At 55.2% G+C, this 22,038-nt stretch overlaps 1 protein-coding gene and 1 non-coding gene across 4 annotated transcripts; both read left to right on the top strand.

Moving 5' to 3' along the window:
- The first annotated feature begins 463 nt into the window (after window positions 1-463).
- LOC125238679 (protein CDV3 homolog) lies at window positions 464-19,586 on the top strand. Of its 3 annotated transcripts, XM_048146073.1 has the most exons (6): window positions 464-773; window positions 3,799-3,954; window positions 4,659-4,815; window positions 8,725-8,875; window positions 17,646-17,661; window positions 18,546-19,586. In XM_048146073.1, exons 1-6 carry the CDS (start codon window positions 600-602, stop codon window positions 18,600-18,602), a joined length of 711 nt encoding a protein of 236 aa, XP_048002030.1. In that variant the 5' UTR covers window positions 464-599; the 3' UTR covers window positions 18,603-19,586. The 3 variants fall into 3 exon arrangements, with proteins under 3 accessions (XP_048002030.1, XP_048002029.1, XP_048002028.1); XM_048146072.1 differs by lacking the exon at window positions 17,646-17,661 and having other exon boundaries at window positions 8,725-8,891; XM_048146071.1 differs by lacking the exons at window positions 17,646-17,661; window positions 18,546-19,586 and having other exon boundaries at window positions 8,725-9,122.
- A 1,410-nt stretch (window positions 19,587-20,996) lies between these two features.
- LOC125238996 lies at window positions 20,997-21,103 on the top strand. Its single transcript, XR_007178483.1, has one exon. It is a non-coding gene; the product is annotated as a U6 spliceosomal RNA (small nuclear RNA).
- Window positions 21,104-22,038: the final 935 nt, after the last annotated feature.

Here is a 22,038-nt window from a genome sequence, read left to right as displayed (position 1 = left end):
TGATAATTAAGTATCTGAATAATAATTATATTTTTAATTTGTTTCTATTGTAGTTTGTGGCTGATGGTAGTGATTGTGTAATCTTGGAGCCCTACATTTCTTTGCCGCCTTTTTTAGTGCCATGATTTGGTTGATCGTATAGTTACACCAATGATTTCTTAAACATTAAATATGTACTTGTTGTATTATGGCAGCAGGGCCTAAAGAAGTTATATACAAGGCGGATTACTTTCGTCTCATACCCGAATACTAACTTAAACTTGTGTTCGAAAAGCCGTTTATTTAAGAAAACTTTTTCATACACCTTTTTTAAATTATAGCGCGAAAATTAATTAATATCTATTGGTGATCTGATTTTTGGCACTATTCAGTGTGTCTATCTACAAGGTATAAAAAAACTACCACATGGTAGAAAATTGTTTTCATGCGCTGGCAACTTTTAAAACTGCCATTTAAAAAAAAAGAAACAGTCGGCCACGCTTGCCACAAAAATCATTTTCACGTTTGGGGGCAGAAATTCCCCCTTTTTGTTTCGCTCTAATATTACTGTAATTAAACGTTCACTGTTGTTACCATACAAGTGTTAAACATAGTAAGTCATGGCCGATTTAGACGATTTCTTTGCGAAAAAAGACCGCAAAAAAAAGTCTGTCAAAAAATTTGCAACCGCCGAAGAGATGGCTAAGAAATTGGATGACGGCAAACAGAAATCAGAAGTAAGGCCTAAGAAAGAGCGGCCAGCGCAGGAAGGCGAGGAGGGAGGCCGAGCTGGGGTGAGTAATGTCTAATAACCACTTTAATTCAAGTGTACCAAGCCAAGTTTGGGACCTCTTTGTCAGTTGTCAAATTTTACGATTATACATTAATGCTCATCATTTACGGAGCCCTGCCTTAATTTCCCCACTTAATATCCTCCCGTCACGTCAAACTGGAAATAACCTGTTACTATCTCCGATTTTCTGGTAATTAGAGGCGTGAAACCGACATTATTTTGTTAATGTGGCAGAAATACATGCATCGTCATTAGTATAACTAGCGGAATGCTTACGAGTTACATATTTAGTAATATATGTTATTCCCGTTACTTTTGTACTGTTTGGTTTGTTTTTGTATTGAAATTGAGACTGTTTTACTGGTATAACCTAATAAAAAGGGGTTATCTTTAAATTTCTAGGCCAAGAGGTTAAGTTTGACAATAATTCATTTATTGAGTTCATTTAATGTATACTTTCCTTTTATCTGACTCATTCAATTGTACAGCTTAGCTCGGCGGACTCTGGTGAGGACAAGGTATTCACTTATTTAACATTTCATTATACTTATTATAAATGTACATTATAAAACTTGATTTGAGTTGCATTGAGTCTCTTATCAATGTAAATAAATGCTCTTTGTCAATATTAAGTATGTTTATGGCAAAATGAGCTTTGAGGTTACAAGATTAGGCTCCTTTCTGTATTAACCTCAATAATATAATATGTTGTGGAGTTAATAGGTTTGGTTACTTAATCTTAATGTTAGTCACTACTCGCTTACATCATTATTGAATGGTGTTGTAAATTGTATTGTTTACACTCTCACAGAAGTAGTAACTACTGCAAACTGTAGGTGATCATTTATAGCTGAGTGCTGGTGGCCTAGCGGTAAGAGCGCGTGACTTTCAATCCAGAGGTCGCGGGTTCGAACCCCGGCTCCTACCAATGAGTTTTTCGGAATTCATGTGTGAAATGTAATTTGATATTTGCCAGTCGCTTTTCAGTGAAGGAAAACATCGTGAGGAAACCGGACTAATTCCAATAAGGTCTAGTTTACCCTTCGGGTTGGAAGGTCAGATAGCAGTCGCTTTCGTAAAAACTAGTGCCTATGCCAAATATTGGGATTAGTTATCAAAGTGGACCCCAGGCTCCCATGAGCCATGGCAAATGCCAAGATAACAAAAAATTTAAATTTTGGAAAAAAAAAGCCAGAAATAGTGGCTCATTTTCCATCAAACCTGGCTAAGAACACTCCCAACTAATTCAGCTTTCAAACAAAAAAAGTAAATCCAATTCGGTTCATCCTTTCAATCTCATAAAATTAGAGTCATGTTCATATATTTTTTAACCCCCGACGCAAAAACGACGGGGTGTTATAAGTTGGACGTGTCTGTCTGTCTGTCTGTCTGTCTGTCCGTCTGTCTGTCTGTTTGTCTGTCTGTGTGTGTGTGTCTGTCTGTGGCATCGTAGCTCCGGAACGGATGAACCGATTTCGATTTAGTTTTTTTTACTTGAAAGCTGTGTTAGTCGGGAGTGTTCTTAGCCATGTTTCATGAAAATCGGTCCACTAGGTCGCGGTCGGGGGTTTTTTCAAAATTTTAATTTTGTGGTTATGTTCTCATAAGATAGAAATTCCGGATTAATGATCACTATGCTGTGTAAGTAGTTGATGGCAGTAAAAATATCAGAGATACCAAAGGTAAAGGGAATAGGTCATTTGCAACTGGTTATGTTTTTTTTATTAGCCTATCTATTTGGTGTCCCACTGCTGGGCAAAGGCCTCCTCTTCCTTCCCCCTGGTAAGAGCGGGCATCAAACCGTGAGGACTGGTTATGATTTAAAACACAAATTTACTTCTGGCATGTGTATCATAAGTGATTATTAAAGATAAATATTGTTGTTATTGAAAGTTCAAAGCAATAATCAGTATATTGATCTTTCAGCCCGTTAAAGTAAGTATTAATGGACATATCAAAGACCAAATCTTTTGTCCATATTATCTTATCTTGACAGAAGTATTCTGTGTCATTGATGTCTTTCTATTCAAATCAGCTTCTTTTTTGCTAAACAATTTATTATTATGGAATTTACCTGATACAATGGCATCACGTACTGAAAGTCGAGTTATCTACTCTAAATTGAAATAGATATCATACACGAAAGAAAAAACGGCAAGGCCCACTGGTTTGTTCCCTAGTTGTATTATCTACTCTAGTTCAATAAGATTTATAAAACAGGAAATGTCTCTAAAATTATCTGCTTTCTATTTTAATCACACTTGCAACATATAAGATATATGTATAAATAAAATAAAATATTATTTATTTCTTAATTTTTAATACTTAACATTAATTATACATTTGAAGCGCTGGTGGCCTAGCGGTAAGAGCGTGCGACTTTCGATCCGGAGGTCGCGGGTTCGAACCCCGGCTCGTACCAATGAGTTTTTCCGAACTTATGTGTGAAATGTCATTTGATATTTGCCAGTCGCTTTTCGGTGAAGGAAAACATCGTGAGGAAACCGGACTAATGCCAATAAGGCCTGGTTACCCTCCGGGTTGGAAGGTCAGATGGCAGTCGCTTTCGTAAAACTAGTGCCTACGCCAAATCTTGGGATTAGTTGTCAAAGCGGACCCCAGGCTCCCATGAGCCGCGGCAAATGCCGGGATAACGCAAGGAGGAAAAAATAAACATTAATTATACATTTACAAAGTTTAATTATCCAAAAAGTTATTCTGTAAGAACCCTTCCTGTGAAGGTGAAGGCCTCCTCGAGTGATGACCTTTGTTCTCAATCCATTTTTTGCCTCCTACTTTGGTAATATCATAGGCCTATTGGTAGGTTTGCTAAAGTAAAAGTTTGGTAAAAAATATAGAAAAACATACAAATAGTTTTTGATATTTCATAACTCCCTAGGGAGAATGAGTTTTTTATAACTGCCGCTCTGCCTGCGTGATATTGCATATTGTCCGGTGCAATTGTACTGTGGAAGTGTGATGAAAAAAAAAAAGTTGAGAGAACTAACCAATCCCTCTTTTTTCAGGAGGAGGAAGAATGGAAGGAGTATGAAGAGCCGGTGAAGGACTACACGGGGCTCAAGATTCAGGTGCTGCAGGGTGGCCCGGCGCCCGAGGCTCAAACTGCCTCTGAGGAGTCAGCCCCCGAAGGTGGCAAGACTAAGGGACCATGGAACAAGCCAGTAAGATACAACTTATAACTCCGACAGTCTGTTGTCGTCTCATCCTGACGACCGGTCTGGCCTAGCGTGTAGTGGCCCTGCCTGCTGCGCCGCCTTCCCGGGTTCGAATCCCGCTAAGGGCATTTATTTGTGTGATGAACACAGATACCTGAGTCAAGGATGTTTTCTATGTAAATAAGTATGTATTTATCTATTTAAGTATGTATATCGTCGCTTAGCACCCATAGTACAAGCTTTGCTTAGTTTGGGGCTAAGTTGATCTGTGTAAGGTGTCCGCTGTAGACGTGCTTCGCTCTGTGTGAACCCGGCTATTAGGTTTAATACAAGCCTTACCATTTTTAACTGACTTCTTTACCGAAAGTAAAGAAGAAGGAGGTTATATATTCGGGATCATTTTATGTATGTTACCTGATTACTCCGAGACCCGATTTCAATATATTTTTTTTGTTTGAAAGGAGCTACCCCCAAGGTAGTAGGTCCCATATTAATCTGGAGCTGTTCTGATGATGGGATCCATAAAGAGTTAAGGGAACTCCTCAAATTTGAAAGGCACATGTATAGTGAAGTCGCTGTTTTGAGCAACTTGAGCATTTCTCTCGAAAACGAGCATTTTCAGAAAGTGGACCTGATGATGATGACTGTTCTTTTTGAAGTCGGTTGTTTTTTTTTTTTTGTAAAAAGTTTTTATTTTTAATTTGCAACAGCAGGAACAAGTGGCGCCGCCCCCGGAGCCCGAGAAGCCCAAGGAGGTGAAGCCGGCGCCCCCCGCCTCCACCGCCTACGTGCCCCCGTGGCGCGCCAGCAGCCGCGAGCCGAGCCGCTCCGGCGGCACGCCAACAAGCACGCGCCCGACATACACAGGTGCCGCTCACACACACTACACTCACTGCACCTCACACCTGTTGCCATGGAGACGGGCACTAGGAGCTGGAGCCTCCGCCCGTGGCGCGCCAGCAGCCGCGAGCCGAGCCGCTCCGGCGGCACGCCAACAAGCACGCGCCCGACATACACAGGTGCCGCTCACACACACTACACTCACTGCACCTCACACCTGTTGCCATGGAGACGGGCACTAGGAGCTGGAGCCTCCGCCCCCGTGGCGCGCCAGCAGCCGCGAGCCGAGCCGCTCCGGCGGCACGCCAACAAGCACGCGCCCGACATACACAGGTGCCGCTCACACACACTACACTCACTGCACCTCACACCTGTTGCCATGGAGACGGGCACTAGGAGCTGGAGCCTCCGCCCCCGTGGCGCGCCAGCAGCCGCGAGCCGAGCCGCTCCGGCGGCACGCCAACAAGCACGCGCCCGACATACACAGGTGCCGCTCACACACACTACACTCACTGCACCTCACACCTGTTGCCATGGAGACGGGCACTAGGAGCTGGAGCCTCCGCCCCCGTGGCGCGCCAGCAGCCGCGAGCCGAGCCGCTCCGGCGGCACGCCAACAAGCACGCGCCCGACATACACAGGTGCCGCTCACACACACTACACTCACTGCACCTCACACCTGTTGCCATGGAGACGGGCACTAGGAGCTGGAGCCTCCGCCCCCGTGGCGCGCCAGCAGCCGCGAGCCGAGCCGCTCCGGCGGCACGCCAACAAGCACGCGCCCGACATACACAGGTGCCGCTCACACACACTACACTCACTGCACCTCACACCTGTTGCCATGGAGACGGGCACTAGGAGCTGGAGCCTCCGCCCCCGTGGCGCGCCAGCAGCCGCGAGCCGAGCCGCTCCGGCGGCACGCCAACAAGCACGCGCCCGACATACACAGGTGCCGCTCACACACACTACACTCACTGCACCTCACACCTGTTGCCATGGAGACGGGCACTAGGAGCTGGAGCCTCCGCCCCCGTGGCGCGCCAGCAGCCGCGAGCCGAGCCGCTCCGGCGGCACGCCAACAAGCACGCGCCCGACATACACAGGTGCCGCTCACACACACTACACTCACTGCACCTCACACCTGTTGCCATGGAGACGGGCACTAGGAGCTGGAGCCTCCGCCCCCGTGGCGCGCCAGCAGCCGCGAGCCGAGCCGCTCCGGCGGCACGCCAACAAGCACGCGCCCGACATACACAGGTGCCGCTCACACACACTACACTCACTGCACCTCACACCTGTTGCCATGGAGACGGGCACTAGGAGCTGGAGCCTCCGCCCCCGTGGCGCGCCAGCAGCCGCGAGCCGAGCCGCTCCGGCGGCACGCCAACAAGCACGCGCCCGACATACACAGGTGCCGCTCACACACACTACACTCACTGCACCTCACACCTGTTGCCATGGAGACGGGCACTAGGAGCTGGAGCCTCCGCCCCCGTGGCGCGCCAGCAGCCGCGAGCCGAGCCGCTCCGGCGGCACGCCAACAAGCACGCGCCCGACATACACAGGTGCCGCTCACACACACTACACTCACTGCACCTCACACCTGTTGCCATGGAGACGGGCACTAGGAGCTGGAGCCTCCGCCCCCGTGGCGCGCCAGCAGCCGCGAGCCGAGCCGCTCCGGCGGCACGCCAACAAGCACGCGCCCGACATACACAGGTGCCGCTCACACACACTACACTCACTGCACCTCACACCTGTTGCCATGGAGACGGGCACTAGGAGCTGGAGCCTCCGCCCCCGTGGCGCGCCAGCAGCCGCGAGCCGAGCCGCTCCGGCGGCACGCCAACAAGCACGCGCCCGACATACACAGGTGCCGCTCACACACACTACACTCACTGCACCTCACACCTGTTGCCATGGAGACGGGCACTAGGAGCTGGAGCCTCCGCCCCCGTGGCGCGCCAGCAGCCGCGAGCCGAGCCGCTCCGGCGGCACGCCAACAAGCACGCGCCCGACATACACAGGTGCCGCTCACACACACTACACTCACTGCACCTCACACCTGTTGCCATGGAGACGGGCACTAGGAGCTGGAGCCTCCGCCCCCGTGGCGCGCCAGCAGCCGCGAGCCGAGCCGCTCCGGCGGCACGCCAACAAGCACGCGCCCGACATACACAGGTGCCGCTCACACACACTACACTCACTGCACCTCACACCTGTTGCCATGGAGACGGGCACTAGGAGCTGGAGCCTCCGCCCCCGTGGCGCGCCAGCAGCCGCGAGCCGAGCCGCTCCGGCGGCACGCCAACAAGCACGCGCCCGACATACACAGGTGCCGCTCACACACACTACACTCACTGCACCTCACACCTGTTGCCATGGAGACGGGCACTAGGAGCTGGAGCCTCCGCCCCCGTGGCGCGCCAGCAGCCGCGAGCCGAGCCGCTCCGGCGGCACGCCAACAAGCACGCGCCCGACATACACAGGTGCCGCTCACACACACTACACTCACTGCACCTCACACCTGTTGCCATGGAGACGGGCACTAGGAGCTGGAGCCTCCGCCCCCGTGGCGCGCCAGCAGCCGCGAGCCGAGCCGCTCCGGCGGCACGCCAACAAGCACGCGCCCGACATACACAGGTGCCGCTCACACACACTACACTCACTGCACCTCACACCTGTTGCCATGGAGACGGGCACTAGGAGCTGGAGCCTCCGCCCCCGTGGCGCGCCAGCAGCCGCGAGCCGAGCCGCTCCGGCGGCACGCCAACAAGCACGCGCCCGACATACACAGGTGCCGCTCACACACACTACACTCACTGCACCTCACACCTGTTGCCATGGAGACGGGCACTAGGAGCTGGAGCCTCCGCCCCCGTGGCGCGCCAGCAGCCGCGAGCCGAGCCGCTCCGGCGGCACGCCAACAAGCACGCGCCCGACATACACAGGTGCCGCTCACACACACTACACTCACTGCACCTCACACCTGTTGCCATGGAGACGGGCACTAGGAGCTGGAGCCTCCGCCCCCGTGGCGCGCCAGCAGCCGCGAGCCGAGCCGCTCCGGCGGCACGCCAACAAGCACGCGCCCGACATACACAGGTGCCGCTCACACACACTACACTCACTGCACCTCACACCTGTTGCCATGGAGACGGGCACTAGGAGCTGGAGCCTCCGCCCCCGTGGCGCGCCAGCAGCCGCGAGCCGAGCCGCTCCGGCGGCACGCCAACAAGCACGCGCCCGACATACACAGGTGCCGCTCACACACACTACACTCACTGCACCTCACACCTGTTGCCATGGAGACGGGCACTAGGAGCTGGAGCCTCCGCCCCCGTGGCGCGCCAGCAGCCGCGAGCCGAGCCGCTCCGGCGGCACGCCAACAAGCACGCGCCCGACATACACAGGTGCCGCTCACACACACTACACTCACTGCACCTCACACCTGTTGCCATGGAGACGGGCACTAGGAGCTGGAGCCTCCGCCCCCGTGGCGCGCCAAGCCGCTCCGGCGGCACGCCAACAAGCACGCGCCCGACATACACAGGTGCCGCTCACACACACTACACTCACTGCACCGGACACCTGTTGCCATGGAGACGGTCACTAGGAGCTGGAGCCGCCCGTGGCGCGCCAACTGTGAAGTAAAAGCGGGTGGGCGGCACTTTCAGCGCGAAGCGGAAGTGGCTATACTGTACGATAGTACTCTTTATTATACCACATTATAAGCTACCCCCATTGTTTCGTCAAACGCCAAAGTGACCGGATGTCGTGTATTCCGTTCGAACATTTTTACAGCATGGTGTCTCGAATTGAATCATTCAGTTTCTATTTCCTTGTTACTTCTGGTCAAACCAGAGTTATTCAGAGTTAACCGGAGTTACATATATTATGTCTTTGGAGAAACTAACAAAAACTTTGAATTTCCAGTGACGATTCATTCCCCGTGCTCGGAGCGGCGGCGGCGGGGCTGCGGCGGGAGGCGGCCGGCTGGAGCACGGCGGCCGGCGGCGGCGCCGCGCAGCGCGCCACCAACCTGCGCCAGCCGCTCGCGCTCGGGAACCGCTTCAACGAGCTGCAGGACGACAGCTAGCCAGGTGACCACACTACCTAGCCGAGTAGTACGGACCCGGGCGGGGGAGCAGGACGACAGCTAGCCAGGTGACCACACTACCTAGCCGAGTAGTACGGACCCGGGCGGGGGAGCAGCGCGCCACCAACCTGCGCCAGCCGCTCGCGCTCGGGAACCGCTTCAACGAGCTGCAGGACGACAGCTAGCCAGGTGACCACACTACCTAGCCGAGTAGTACGGACCCGGGCGGGGAGCAGGACGACAGCTAGCCAGGTGACCACACTACCTAGCCGAGTAGTACCCCGGGCGGGGAGCAGCGCGCCACACTAACCGCTTCAACGAGCTGCAGGACGACAGCTAGCCAGGTGACCACACTACCTAGCCGAGTAGCCGAGTAGTACGGACCCGGGCGGGGGAGCAGGACGACAGCTAGCCAGGTGACCACACTACCTAGCCGAGTAGTACGGACCCGGGCGGGGAGCAGCAGCGCGCCACCAACCTGCGCCAGCCGCTCGCGCTCGGGAACCGCTTCAACGAGCTGCAGGACGACAGCTAGCCAGGTGACCACACTACCTAGCCGAGTAGTACGGACCCGGGCGGGGAGCAGGACGACAGCTAGCCAGGTGACCACACTACCTAGCCGAGTAGTACGGACCCGGGCGGGGAGCAGCGCGCCACCAACCTGCGCCAGCCGCTCGCGCTCGGGAACCGCTTCAACGAGCTGCAGGACGACAGCTAGCCAGGTGACCACACTACCTAGCCGAGTAGTACGGACCCGGGCGGGGAGCAGGACGACAGCTAGCCAGGTGACCACACTACCTAGCCGAGTAGTACGGACCCGGGCGGGGAGCAGCGCGCCACCAACCTGCGCCAGCCGCTCGCGCTCGGGAACCGCTTCAACGAGCTGCAGGACGACAGCTAGCCAGGTGACCACACTACCTAGCCGAGTAGTACGGACCCGGGCGGGGAGCAGGACGACAGCTAGCCAGGTGACCACACTACCTAGCCGAGTAGTACGGACCCGGGCGGGGAGCAGCGCGCCACCAACCTGCGCCAGCCGCTCGCGCTCGGGAACCGCTTCAACGAGCTGCAGGACGACAGCTAGCCAGGTGACCACACTACCTAGCCGAGTAGTACGGACCCGGGCGGGGGAGCAGGACGACAGCTAGCCAGGTGACCACACTACCTAGCCGAGTAGTACGGACCCGGGCGGGGAGCAGCGCGCCACCAACCTGCGCCAGCCGCTCGCGCTCGGGAACCGCTTCAACGAGCTGCAGGACGACAGCTAGCCAGGTGACCACACTACCTAGCCGAGTAGTACGGACCCGGGCGGGGGAGCAGGACGACAGCTAGCCAGGTGACCACACTACCTAGCCGAGTAGTACGGACCCGGGCGGGGAGCAGCGCGCCACCAACCTGCGCCAGCCGCTCGCGCTCGGGAACCGCTTCAACGAGCTGCAGGACGACAGCTAGCCAGGTGACCACACTACCTAGCCGAGTAGTACGGACCCGGGCGGGGAGCAGGACGACAGCTAGCCAGGTGACCACACTACCTAGCCGAGTAGTACGGACCCGGGCGGGGAGCAGCGCGCCACCAACCTGCGCCAGCCGCTCGCGCTCGGGAACCGCTTCAACGAGCTGCAGGACGACAGCTAGCCAGGTGACCACACTACCTAGCCGAGTAGTACGGACCCGGGCGGGGAGCAGGACGACAGCTAGCCAGGTGACCACGACAGCTAGCCAGGTGACCACACTACCTAGCCGAGTAGTACGGACCCGGGCCAGGACGACAGCTAGCCAGGTGACCACACTACCTAGCCGAGTAGTACGGACCCGGGCGGGGAGCAGCGCGCCACCAACCTGCGCCAGCCGCTCGCGCTCGGGAACCGCTTCAACGAGCTGCAGGACGACAGCTAGCCAGGTGACCACACTACCTAGCCGAGTAGTACGGACCCGGGCGGGGAGCAGGACGACAGCTAGCCAGGTGACCACACTACCTAGCCGAGTAGTACGGACCCGGGCGGGGAGCAGCGCGCCACCAACCTGCGCCAGCCGCTCGCGCTCGGGAACCGCTTCAACGAGCTGCAGGACGACAGCTAGCCAGGTGACCACACTACCTAGCCGAGTAGTACGGACCCGGGCGGGGAGCAGGACGACAGCTAGCCAGGTGACCACACTACCTAGCCGAGTAGTACGGACCCGGGCGGGGGAGCAGCGCGCCACCAACCTGCGCCAGCCGCTCGCGCTCGGGAACCGCTTCAACGAGCTGCAGGACGACAGCTAGCCAGGTGACCACACTACCTAGCCGAGTAGTACGGACCCGGGCGGGGAGCAGGACGACAGCTAGCCAGGTGACCACACTACCTAGCCGAGTAGTACGGACCCGGGCGGGGAGCAGCGCGCCACCAACCTGCGCCAGCCGCTCGCGCTCGGGAACCGCTTCAACGAGCTGCAGGACGACAGCTAGCCAGGTGACCACACTACCTAGCCGAGTAGTACGGACCCGGGCGGGGAGCAGGACGACAGCTAGCCAGGTGACCACACTACCTAGCCGAGTAGTACGGACCCGGGCGGGGAGCAGCGCGCCACCAACCTGCGCCAGCCGCTCGCGCTCGGGAACCGCTTCAACGAGCTGCAGGACGACAGCTAGCCAGGTGACCACACTACCTAGCCGAGTAGTACGGACCCGGGCGGGGAGCAGGACGACAGCTAGCCAGGTGACCACACTACCTAGCCGAGTAGTACGGACCCGGGCGGGGGAGCAGCGCGCCACCAACCTGCGCCAGCCGCTCGCGCTCGGGAACCGCTTCAACGAGCTGCAGGACGACAGCTAGCCAGGTGACCACACTACCTAGCCGAGTAGTACGGACCCGGGCGGGGGAGCAGGACGACAGCTAGCCAGGTGACCACACTACCTAGCCGAGTAGTACGGACCCGGGCGGGGAGCAGCGCGCCACCAACCTGCGCCAGCCGCTCGCGCTCGGGAACCGCTTCAACGAGCTGCAGGACGACAGCTAGCCAGGTGACCACACTACCTAGCCGAGTAGTACGGACCCGGGCGGGGAGCAGGACGACAGCTAGCCAGGTGACCACACTACCTAGCCGAGTAGTACGGACCCGGGCGGGGAGCAGCGCGCCACCAACCTGCGCCAGCCGCTCGCGCTCGGGAACCGCTTCAACGAGCTGCAGGACGACAGCTAGCCAGGTGACCACACTACCTAGCCGAGTAGTACGGACCCGGGCGGGGAGCAGGACGACAGCTAGCCAGGTGACCACACTACCTAGCCGAGTAGTACGGACCCGGGCGGGGAGCAGCGCGCCACCAACCTGCGCCAGCCGCTCGCGCTCGGGAACCGCTTCAACGAGCTGCAGGACGACAGCTAGCCAGGTGACCACACTACCTAGCCGAGTAGTACGGACCCGGGCGGGGAGCAGGACGACAGCTAGCCAGGTGACCACACTACCTAGCCGAGTAGTACGGACCCGGGCGGGGAGCAGCAGACGACAGCTAGCCAGGTGACCACACTACCTAGCCGAGTAGTACGGACCCGGGCGGGGAGCAGCGCGCCACCAACCTGCGCCAGCCGCTCGCGCTCGGGAACCGCTTCAACGAGCTGCAGGACGACAGCTAGCCAGGTGACCACACTACCTAGCCGAGTAGTACGGACCCGGGCGGGGAGCAGGACGACAGCTAGCCAGGTGACCACACTACCTAGCCGAGTAGTACGGACCCGGGCGGGGAGCAGCGCGCCACCAACCTGCGCCAGCCGCTCGCGCTCGGGAACCGCTTCAACGAGCTGCAGGACGACAGCTAGCCAGGTGACCACACTACCTAGCCGAGTAGTACGGACCCGGGCGGGGAGCAGGACGACAGCTAGCCAGGTGACCACACTACCTAGCCGAGTAGTACGGACCCGGGCGGGGAGCAGCGCGCCACCAACCTGCGCCAGCCGCTCGCGCTCGGGAACCGCTTCAACGAGCTGCAGGACGACAGCTAGCCAGGTGACCACACTACCTAGCCGAGTAGTACGGACCCGGGCGGGGGAGCAGGACGACAGCTAGCCAGGTGACCACACTACCTAGCCGAGTAGTACGGACCCGGGCGGGGAGCAGCGCGCCACCAACCTGCGCCAGCCGCTCGCGCTCGGGAACCGCTTCAACGAGCTGCAGGACGACAGCTAGCCAGGTGACCACACTACCTAGCCGAGTAGTACGGACCCGGGCGGGGGAGCAGGACGACAGCTAGCCAGGTGACCACACTACCTAGCCGAGTAGTACGGACCCGGGCGGGGAGCAGCGCGCCACCAACCTGCGCCAGCCGCTCGCGCTCGGGAACCGCTTCAACGAGCTGCAGGACGACAGCTAGCCAGGTGACCACACTACCTAGCCGAGTAGTACGGACCCGGGCGGGGAGCAGGACGACAGCTAGCCAGGTGACCACACTACCTAGCCGAGTAGTACGGACCCGGGCGGGGGAGGGACGACAGCTAGCCAGGTGACCACACTACCTAGCCGAGTAGTACGGACCCGGGCGGGGGAGCAGCGCGCCACCAACCTGCGCCAGCCGCTCGCGCTCGGGAACCGCTTCAACGAGCTGCAGGACGACAGCTAGCCAGGTGACCACACTACCTAGCCGAGTAGTACGGACCCGGGCGGGGAGCAGGACGACAGCTAGCCAGGTGACCACACTACCTAGCCGAGTAGTACGGACCCGGGCGGGGAGCAGCGCGCCACCAACCTGCGCCAGCCGCTCGCGCTCGGGAACCGCTTCAACGAGCTGCAGGACGACAGCTAGCCAGGTGACCACACTACCTAGCCGAGTAGTACGGACCCGGGCGGGGGCAGCAGGACGACAGCTAGCCAGGTGACCACACTACCTAGCCGAGTAGTACGGACCCGGGCGGGGAGCAGCGCGCCACCAACCTGCGCCAGCCGCTCGCGCTCGGGAACCGCTTCAACGAGCTGCAGGACGACAGCTAGCCAGGTGACCACACTACCTAGCCGAGTAGTACGGACCCGGGCGGGGAGCAGGACGACAGCTAGCCAGGTGACCACACTACCTAGCCGAGTAGTACGGACCCGGGCGGGGGAGCAGCGCGCCACCAACCTGCGCCAGCCGCTCGCGCTCGGGAACCGCTTCAACGAGCTGCAGGACGACAGCTAGCCAGGTGACCACACTACCTAGCCGAGTAGTACGGACCCGGGCGGGGAGCAGGACGACAGCTAGCCAGGTGACCACACTACCTAGCCGAGTAGTACGGACCCGGGCGGGGGAGCAGCGCGCCACCAACCTGCGCCAGCCGCTCGCGCTCGGGAACCGCTTCAACGAGCTGCAGGACGACAGCTAGCCAGGTGACCACACTACCTAGCCGAGTAGTACGGACCCGGGCGGGGAGCTTCAGCAGGACGACAGCTAGCCAGGTGACCACACTACCTAGCCGAGTAGTACGGACCCGGGCGGGGGGAGCAGCGCGCCACCAACCTGCGCCAGCCGCTCGCGCTCGGGAACCGCTTCAACGAGCTGCAGGACGACAGCTAGCCAGGTGACCACACTACCTAGCCGAGTAGTACGGACCCGGGCGGGGAGCAGGACGACAGCTAGCCAGGTGACCACACTACCTAGCCGAGTAGTACGGACCCGGGCGGGGAGCAGCGCGCCACCAACCTGCGCCAGCCGCTCGCGCTCGGGAACCGCTTCAACGAGCTGCAGGACGACAGCTAGCCAGGTGACCACACTACCTAGCCGAGTAGTACGGACCCGGGCGGGGAGCAGGACGACAGCTAGCCAGGTGACCACACTACCTAGCCGAGTAGTACGGACCCGGGCGGGGGAGCAGCGCGCCACCAACCTGCGCCAGCCGCTCGCGCTCGGGAACCGCTTCAACGAGCTGCAGGACGACAGCTAGCCAGGTGACCACACTACCTAGCCGAGTAGTACGGACCCGGGCGGGGGAGCAGGACGACAGCTAGCCAGGTGACCACACTACCTAGCCGAGTAGTACGGACCCGGGCGGGGAGCAGCGCGCCAGTAGTACGGACCGCCTGCGCCAGCCGCTCGCGCTCGGGAACCGCTTCAACGAGCTGCAGGACGACAGCTAGCCAGGTGACCACACTACCTAGCCGAGTAGTACGGACCCGGGCGGGGAGCAGGACGACAGCTAGCCAGGTGACCACACTACCTAGCCGAGTAGTACGGACCCGGGCGGGGGAGCAGCGCGCCACCAACCTGCGCCAGCCGCTCGCGCTCGGGAACCGCTTCAACGAGCTGCAGGACGACAGCTAGCCAGGTGACCACACTACCTAGCCGAGTAGTACGGACCCGGGCGGGGAGCAGGACGACAGCTAGCCAGGTGACCACACTACCTAGCCGAGTAGTACGGACCCGGGCGGGGAGCAGCGCGCCACCAACCTGCGCCAGCCGCTCGCGCTCGGGAACCGCTTCAACGAGCTGCAGGACGACAGCTAGCCAGGTGACCACACTACCTAGCCGAGTAGTACGGACCCGGGCGGGGGAGCAGGACGACAGCTAGCCAGGTGACCACACTACCTAGCCGAGTAGTACGGACCCGGGCGGGGGCCAGCAGCTCGCGGGGACGACAGCTGCAGCCAGGTGACCACACTACCTAGCCGAGTAGTACGGACCCGGGCGGGGGAGCAGCGCGCCACCAACCTGCGCCAGCCGCTCGCGCTCGGGAACCGCTTCAACGAGCTGCAGGACGACAGCTAGCCAGGTGACCACACTACCTAGCCGAGTAGTACGGACCCGGGCGGGGGAGCAGGACGACAGCTAGCCAGGTGACCACACTACCTAGCCGAGTAGTACGGACCCGGGCGGGGGAGCAGCGCGCCACCAACCTGCGCCAGCCGCTCGCGCTCGGGAACCGCTTCAACGAGCTGCAGGACGACAGCTAGCCAGGTGACCACACTACCTAGCCGAGTAGTACGGACCCGGGCGGGGAGCAGGACGACAGCTAGCCAGGTGACCACACTACCTAGCCGAGTAGTACGGACCCGGGCGGGGGCAGCGCGCCACCAACCTGCGCCAGCCGCTCGCGCTCGGGAACCGCTTCAACGAGCTGCAGGACGACAGCTAGCCAGGTGACCACACTACCTAGCCGAGTAGTACGGACCCGGGCGGGGGAGCAGGACGACAGCTAGCCAGGTGACCACACTACCTAGCCGAGTAGTACGGACCCGGGCGGGGAGCAGCGCGCCACCAACCTGCGCCAGCCGCTCGCGCTCGGGAACCGCTTCAACGAGCTGCAGGACGACAGCTAGCCAGGTGACCACACTACCTAGCCGAGTAGTACGGACCCGGGCGGGGAGCAGGACGACAGCTAGCCAGGTGACCACACTACCTAGCCGAGTAGTACGGACCCGGGCGGGGAGCAGCGCGCCACCAACCTGCGCCAGCCGCTCGCGCTCGGGAACCGCTTCAACGAGCTGCAGGACGACAGCTAGCCAGGTGACCACACTACCTAGCCGAGTAGTACGGACCCGGGCGGGGGAGCAGGACGACAGCTAGCCAGGTGACCACACTACCTAGCCGAGTAGTACGGACCCGGGCGGGGGAGCAGCGCGCCACCAACCTGCGCCAGCCGCTCGCGCTCGGGAACCGCTTCAACGAGCTGCAGGACGACAGCTAGCCAGGTGACCACACTACCTAGCCGAGTAGTACGGACCCGGGCGGGGGAGCAGGACGACAGCTAGCCAGGTGACCACACTACCTAGCCGAGTAGTACGGACCCGGGCGGGGGAGCAGGGAGCAGCGCGCCACCACACTACCTACCTGCGCCAGCCGCTCGCTCGCCGCTCGGGCAACCGCTCGCGCTCGGGAACCAACGAGCTGCAGGACGACAGCTAGCCAGGTGACCACACTACCTAGCCGAGTAGTACGGACCCGGGCGGGGAGCAGGACGACAGCTAGCCAGGTGACCACACTACCTAGCCGAGTAGTACGGACCCGGGCGGGGGAGCAGGACGACAGCTAGCCAGGTGACCACACTACCTAGCCGAGTAGTACGGACCCGGGCGGGGGAGCAGGACGACAGCTAGCCAGGTGACCACACTACCTAGCCGAGTAGTACGGACCCGGGCGGGGGAGCAGCGCGCCACCAACCTGCGCCAGCCGCTCGCGCTCGGGAACCGCTTCAACGAGCTGCAGGACGACAGCTAGCCAGGTGACCACACTACCTAGCCGAGTAGTACGGACCCGGGCGGGGAGCAGGACGACAGCTAGCCAGGTGACCACACTACCTAGCCGAGTAGTACGGACCCGGGCGGGGAGCAGGCGCCACCAACCTGCGCCAGCCGCTCGCAACCGCTTCAACGAGCTGCAGGACGACAGCTAGCCAGGTGACCACACTACCTAGCCGAGTAGTACGGACCCGGGCGGGGGAGCAGGACGACAGCTAGCCAGGTGACCACACTACCTAGCCGAGTAGTACGGACCCGGGCGGGGGAGCAGCGCGCCACCAACCTGCGCCAGCCGCTCGCGCTCGGGAACCGCTTCAACGAGCTGCAGGACGACAGCTAGCCAGGTGACCACACTACCTAGCCGAGTAGTACGGACCCGGGCGGGGAGCAGGACGACAGCTAGCCAGGTGACCACACCACACTACCTAGGACCCGGGCGGGGGAGCAGCGCGCCACCAACCTGCGCCAGCCGCCTAGCCGAGTAGTACGGACCCGGGCGGGGGAGCAGGACGACAGCTAGCCAGGTGACCACAGCAGCAGCGCGCCACCAACCTGCGCCAGCGACCGCTTCAACGAGCTGCAGGACGACAGCTAGCCAGGACGACAGCTACCACACTACCTAGCCGAGTAGTACGGACCCGGGCGGGGAGCAGGACGACAGCTAGCCAGGTGACCACACTACCTAGCCGAGTAGTACGGACCCGGGCGGGGAGCAGGACGACAGCTAGCCAGGTGACCACACTACCTAGCCGAGTAGTACGGACCCGGGCGGGGGAGCAGGACGACAGCTAGCCAGGTGACCACACTACCTAGCCGAGTAGTACGGACCCGGGCGGGGGAGCAGGACGACAGCTAGCCAGGTGACCACACTACCTAGCCGAGTAGTACGGACCCGGGCGGGGAGCAGGACGACAGCAGCCAGGTGACCACACTACCTAGCCGAGTAGTACGGACCCGGGCGGGGGAGCAGGACGACAGCTAGCCAGGTGACCACACTACCTAGCCGAGTAGTATGCGTCCATACTAACTTCTTCAGACAAAAGTTGCCACAGTGTGCGACCTCTAAATATTGTCCGATTTCCCTGATTTTTGGTATATGGGCTCTGTATAGGTGTAAAACAAGAAGAAAAGCGGTCAAAGATAAATCAAAATTTTGGAAAAATGAAACACCCTACTCCGTGTAGACAGATAAAGTCTACGAAAAAACGTACCTCAATACCATACCGAAAAAAGTACGGTGGCCTAGATGGCATTACAAACCTTTGCCACGCTCAGCTAGATGGCGCTAATTTTTGACATTTTAAAACATATCAAGCTAAGTTGTCAAAACTGAGGTTCAACATTTTTAAGCCTGTGTCAAGAGATGGTAGTCTATGCACTGTGATTACACATTTTACTTTGACAATAAGTACAATAACTCTCTATAATACTCGATCGTCTTTGGTCTTTAACAAATAACAAATTTTCTTTTTCTCCGTTCCAGGTAACACCAACCTCCAGGAAGCATCAAAGTGAAGTGTCAATAAGGACTTTAAGCTAAGCGAAACGCCTAGCACTCAATCCGGACTACAGTGCACCCAGACCAACGCGTCACTCAGTCTACCGACAGTTGCTACGTTCCTAATTCAAAAATAAGGGCATTTTGTTTTGTTGTCAATTTCACTTTTTTTTTAATATCACACTTTTTCGAAAGCCTGGCCAGAAATATATGACTATGCGCGCCATGTTGCGGAATTTCATTAGAACTATTTTCTTCATACTATTCTGAACTGGCACCCCATACATCAGAATAACAACAATTATCATATTATATATCTGGTCAGGCTTTACCCAGAATCGCGAGTTTCTTCGATTCGAATATGAGACAAAAATTACCTGAAATTTTCATATTTTTTTTTTGCTTTCCTTTTTCCTCTGAGCTATGATCTAAACAAGTTCTATGAGAATATAACTCGGTGGAAATAAAAATGTAAGACTTTCTCCTGCGGAATCGAAAGAGCTCATGATTCTGAGAAGAAAAAGTATTAAAAAATCCACGTTTGATTAAAAAAAAGTAAAACAGACAACAAAATAATAATCCGCCCGTAAATGAACTTCCCAAGTGCAATAATTATTGTATCTGTAAAAAAAATATTTTATAACGATTTTTAAAAAATGTTGCCAGTTATAGACAATAAGGAACGCATGTTGGTTTCTTTTTTTTTGCGTAGTGTCAGTGGATGGAAGGCAACTGTCACAGATTAAAAAAAAGTGTAAAAAGCTATAAAGTGTTACTTGTATACATTGACATTTTTTTACGTTTTTATTGAGATATTAAAACTGTGTTGAGGAACAAATAAATTGGTTAAATAAGAAAAAGCCGTGCAAGCGTGGTTTGATCTATTTTTTGTATTAATGTGAAAATATAACGCGTTTTGGTTAAAAATGGACTGGTTTTGTTATTTAATTGTACATTATGGCTCTAAAGTTGATCGGCAATCATTCTGAAACATGTACCATAGTAATAAATTATGTATTTAAACTTTGGGTGCTTTTTTATTTGCGATCTTGATGTGGTCATGAATTAACCAAATTGGAATGCGCAGTCTGATATTGACTGTAGTCGCGCGCTTTTCTGTAATTTAAAATTGTTGGACGAAAAGTCGAAAACTGATTCGTTTTCGTTTTCTCAATAGTATTCTGTCTCAAGATAAAAATGACGAATTTTATGATTGAATCCTGAGCTTAGCGAGGTATTCAAAAATAAAATGCTGAGCTTAGTGAGGTATTCAGTGTTAACTTACACCCAAGGTGGATATTTGCTGTTATGTGATGTGACACACTGTTTTTCACAAATTATAATTTTCCGAACATAATCAGCGACCTTCAAATAGCACGCAGTAATCGACACAAAGGTTTTAATCGTTTTATGTGCAAAATGTTTTCGGTACGTTTATATGTTATACTGGCAATAATCGGTAATATAAAGAAAGTGCAGCTTTGATCCCTCTAACAAGGAAGAAAAGTCCCGAAAAAGGAAGTAAGGAAAACACTTATAACATAGAGATTTCTTTATCATAATCACTAATTTTGAAGAGCGATAATAGAGAAGATTACTGTAAACGCTACGGAGCAAAGAATATAATTAAATTCTCACTAGGAGAAGCGTTTTCTAATCTATTTAATGAGGAGGCATACTGACATTTAATCCCGCCAGGCGGCGCCTGATGTGAGAGAAAAAACATCATCTCGCTCTCACGTATGAAATTCTATATCTGTGCAATGGACTAATAGGGTGGCGCCATCTGTCATAACCTTTGAGTGTGCCCCCTCATTCAATCCTCACTAGGAGAAGACTTGGCTAACCCACCGACCTATCATTTCGCTCATCCTACTTCTATGGGCTAATGCTAACCTCATGCTAACCTATCCCTCGTGTGCAGTGCGTCTAAACATCGTTGGTACATAAAACCTCGGTTGAGCCATGTCAATGTAGAGCAAAAAAAACTTCGGAAAAAAGAATACAAAAAGATGACCTAATTTTACGCACGGATCTGTGCCTGAGCATACGATGGGTTAAATGGCATGGTTAATATTAACTAATGATACTGCCATCTAATGGTTTATAATGTTTCACGAGGGGTGATGCATTGGAAACACATGGTATGAATGACGTCACAATGTCTTGATGTAGTAACATGTTACGCCGATAGATGGCGCTAGTGGGACTGATCACTGAAATTTCTTGGTTTTTTGTCTGTTTTAGGGTACAAATGATCAGTTATTTATATAATATTATATTACAGTCAAATAACTAGACTATTATGAGTATATTTTAGTAACATTTACTAAACTTTATTGTATTAAACATGGTTGAATAATAAAAAACCTAAATCACACGAACAAAGTTTTGAAGTGTTGATAGTATATATAGAATTCTTAGGCCATGGCAAGTGTACTTGCTTCGGCAGTACATATACTAAAATTGGAACGATACAGAGAAGATTAGCATGGCCCCTGCGCAAGGATGACACGCAAAATCGTGAAGCGTTCCACATTTTTTGGACATTTTGATTTTGAAATTCTAATGAATGAAAATGTTTTGATAACCATACTTTAGCGCTGACCGTTATTGCACAGAAGCGGCAGAAATCAATTTATTAGCGCTAATTAGCGTATTGTGATAAATTTTAGAGACAATAGAAATGCAAGGTAAGTGCTTTATTTAATTATTCACATGAAAGTTAAAATTCCATTGAACCAAAATGTCCATCTTATTGTACATTCGGTTGGGCGTAGAGATGGGTAGGGGTGAGTAAATACTGAGTATTTACCCGTAATTTACTCAAAGCACCGAGTAAATACTCGTATTTACTCATTTGGGTGAGTAGAAACTGTTACCTAAAAATAATTTAAAAAATGAGATTTAAGTATTTAGTCGTGTTTATTTTAACTGTGTGGACATGTTTAAATGAGATTTATATTATTAGAAGCTTATGGGAGTCTTAGTTTGTCGAAAAAGAGGTAATCATTGTGAGAAAAAAATAGTGATAATGTTTAGTTAGCAGTTTTGTTTTAAAAAAGCAGGTATTTACAATAAAAGTATCAGACTTAAATTAAATTGATGTTCTAGATAATGGCATGACGTTCGGAAGTGATTGTTAATGTGGCACTTACGACCTTTTATTAAGGGTTTTCTAAAGAAAACTCAAAAATGGCTCAGCTGATGACGTTTAAGGTGGCTCGCTTAGGTTACCCGAAGCTCAGGCTGCGTTAGATGGCGTTAATCTTCAAATTACCAGTCTTATTTTTTTTGTGGAGTCGTACAGGCATTTATATACTTTCAATTATGCTTCGCGAACATTTAATATTAAAATTGACGTATTACAACAAACATTCAACTTCTCATTGTAACGTTAATCCCCTTAATGTAGATAAATTTACTATTTTACACTACTTCTAAGTACCACTCACACATACAGTGTTTTTGTATTCCT

Source organism: Leguminivora glycinivorella, chromosome 24, assembly GCF_023078275.1.
Source record: "Leguminivora glycinivorella isolate SPB_JAAS2020 chromosome 24, LegGlyc_1.1, whole genome shotgun sequence".
Taxonomy (NCBI): Eukaryota; Metazoa; Arthropoda; class Insecta; order Lepidoptera; family Tortricidae; genus Leguminivora; species Leguminivora glycinivorella.
Note: the sequence above shows the minus strand (reverse complement) of the source record. Positions and strands in the feature narration are given on the sequence as shown.

Excerpts from the sequence above, each read along its gene's own strand:
- LOC125238679 (XM_048146071.1), top strand. The coding sequence starts at position 600 with ATGGCCGATTTAGACGATTTCTTTGCGAAAAAAGACCGCAAAAAAAAG. Across the intron at positions 774-3,798 it reads AGGAGGGAGGCCGAGCTGGG|GAGGAGGAAGAATGGAAGGA; the intron begins GTGAGTAATGTC and ends CTCTTTTTTCAG. Across the intron at positions 4,816-8,724 it reads CACGCGCCCGACATACACAG|TGACGATTCATTCCCCGTGC; the intron begins GTGCCGCTCACA and ends TTGAATTTCCAG.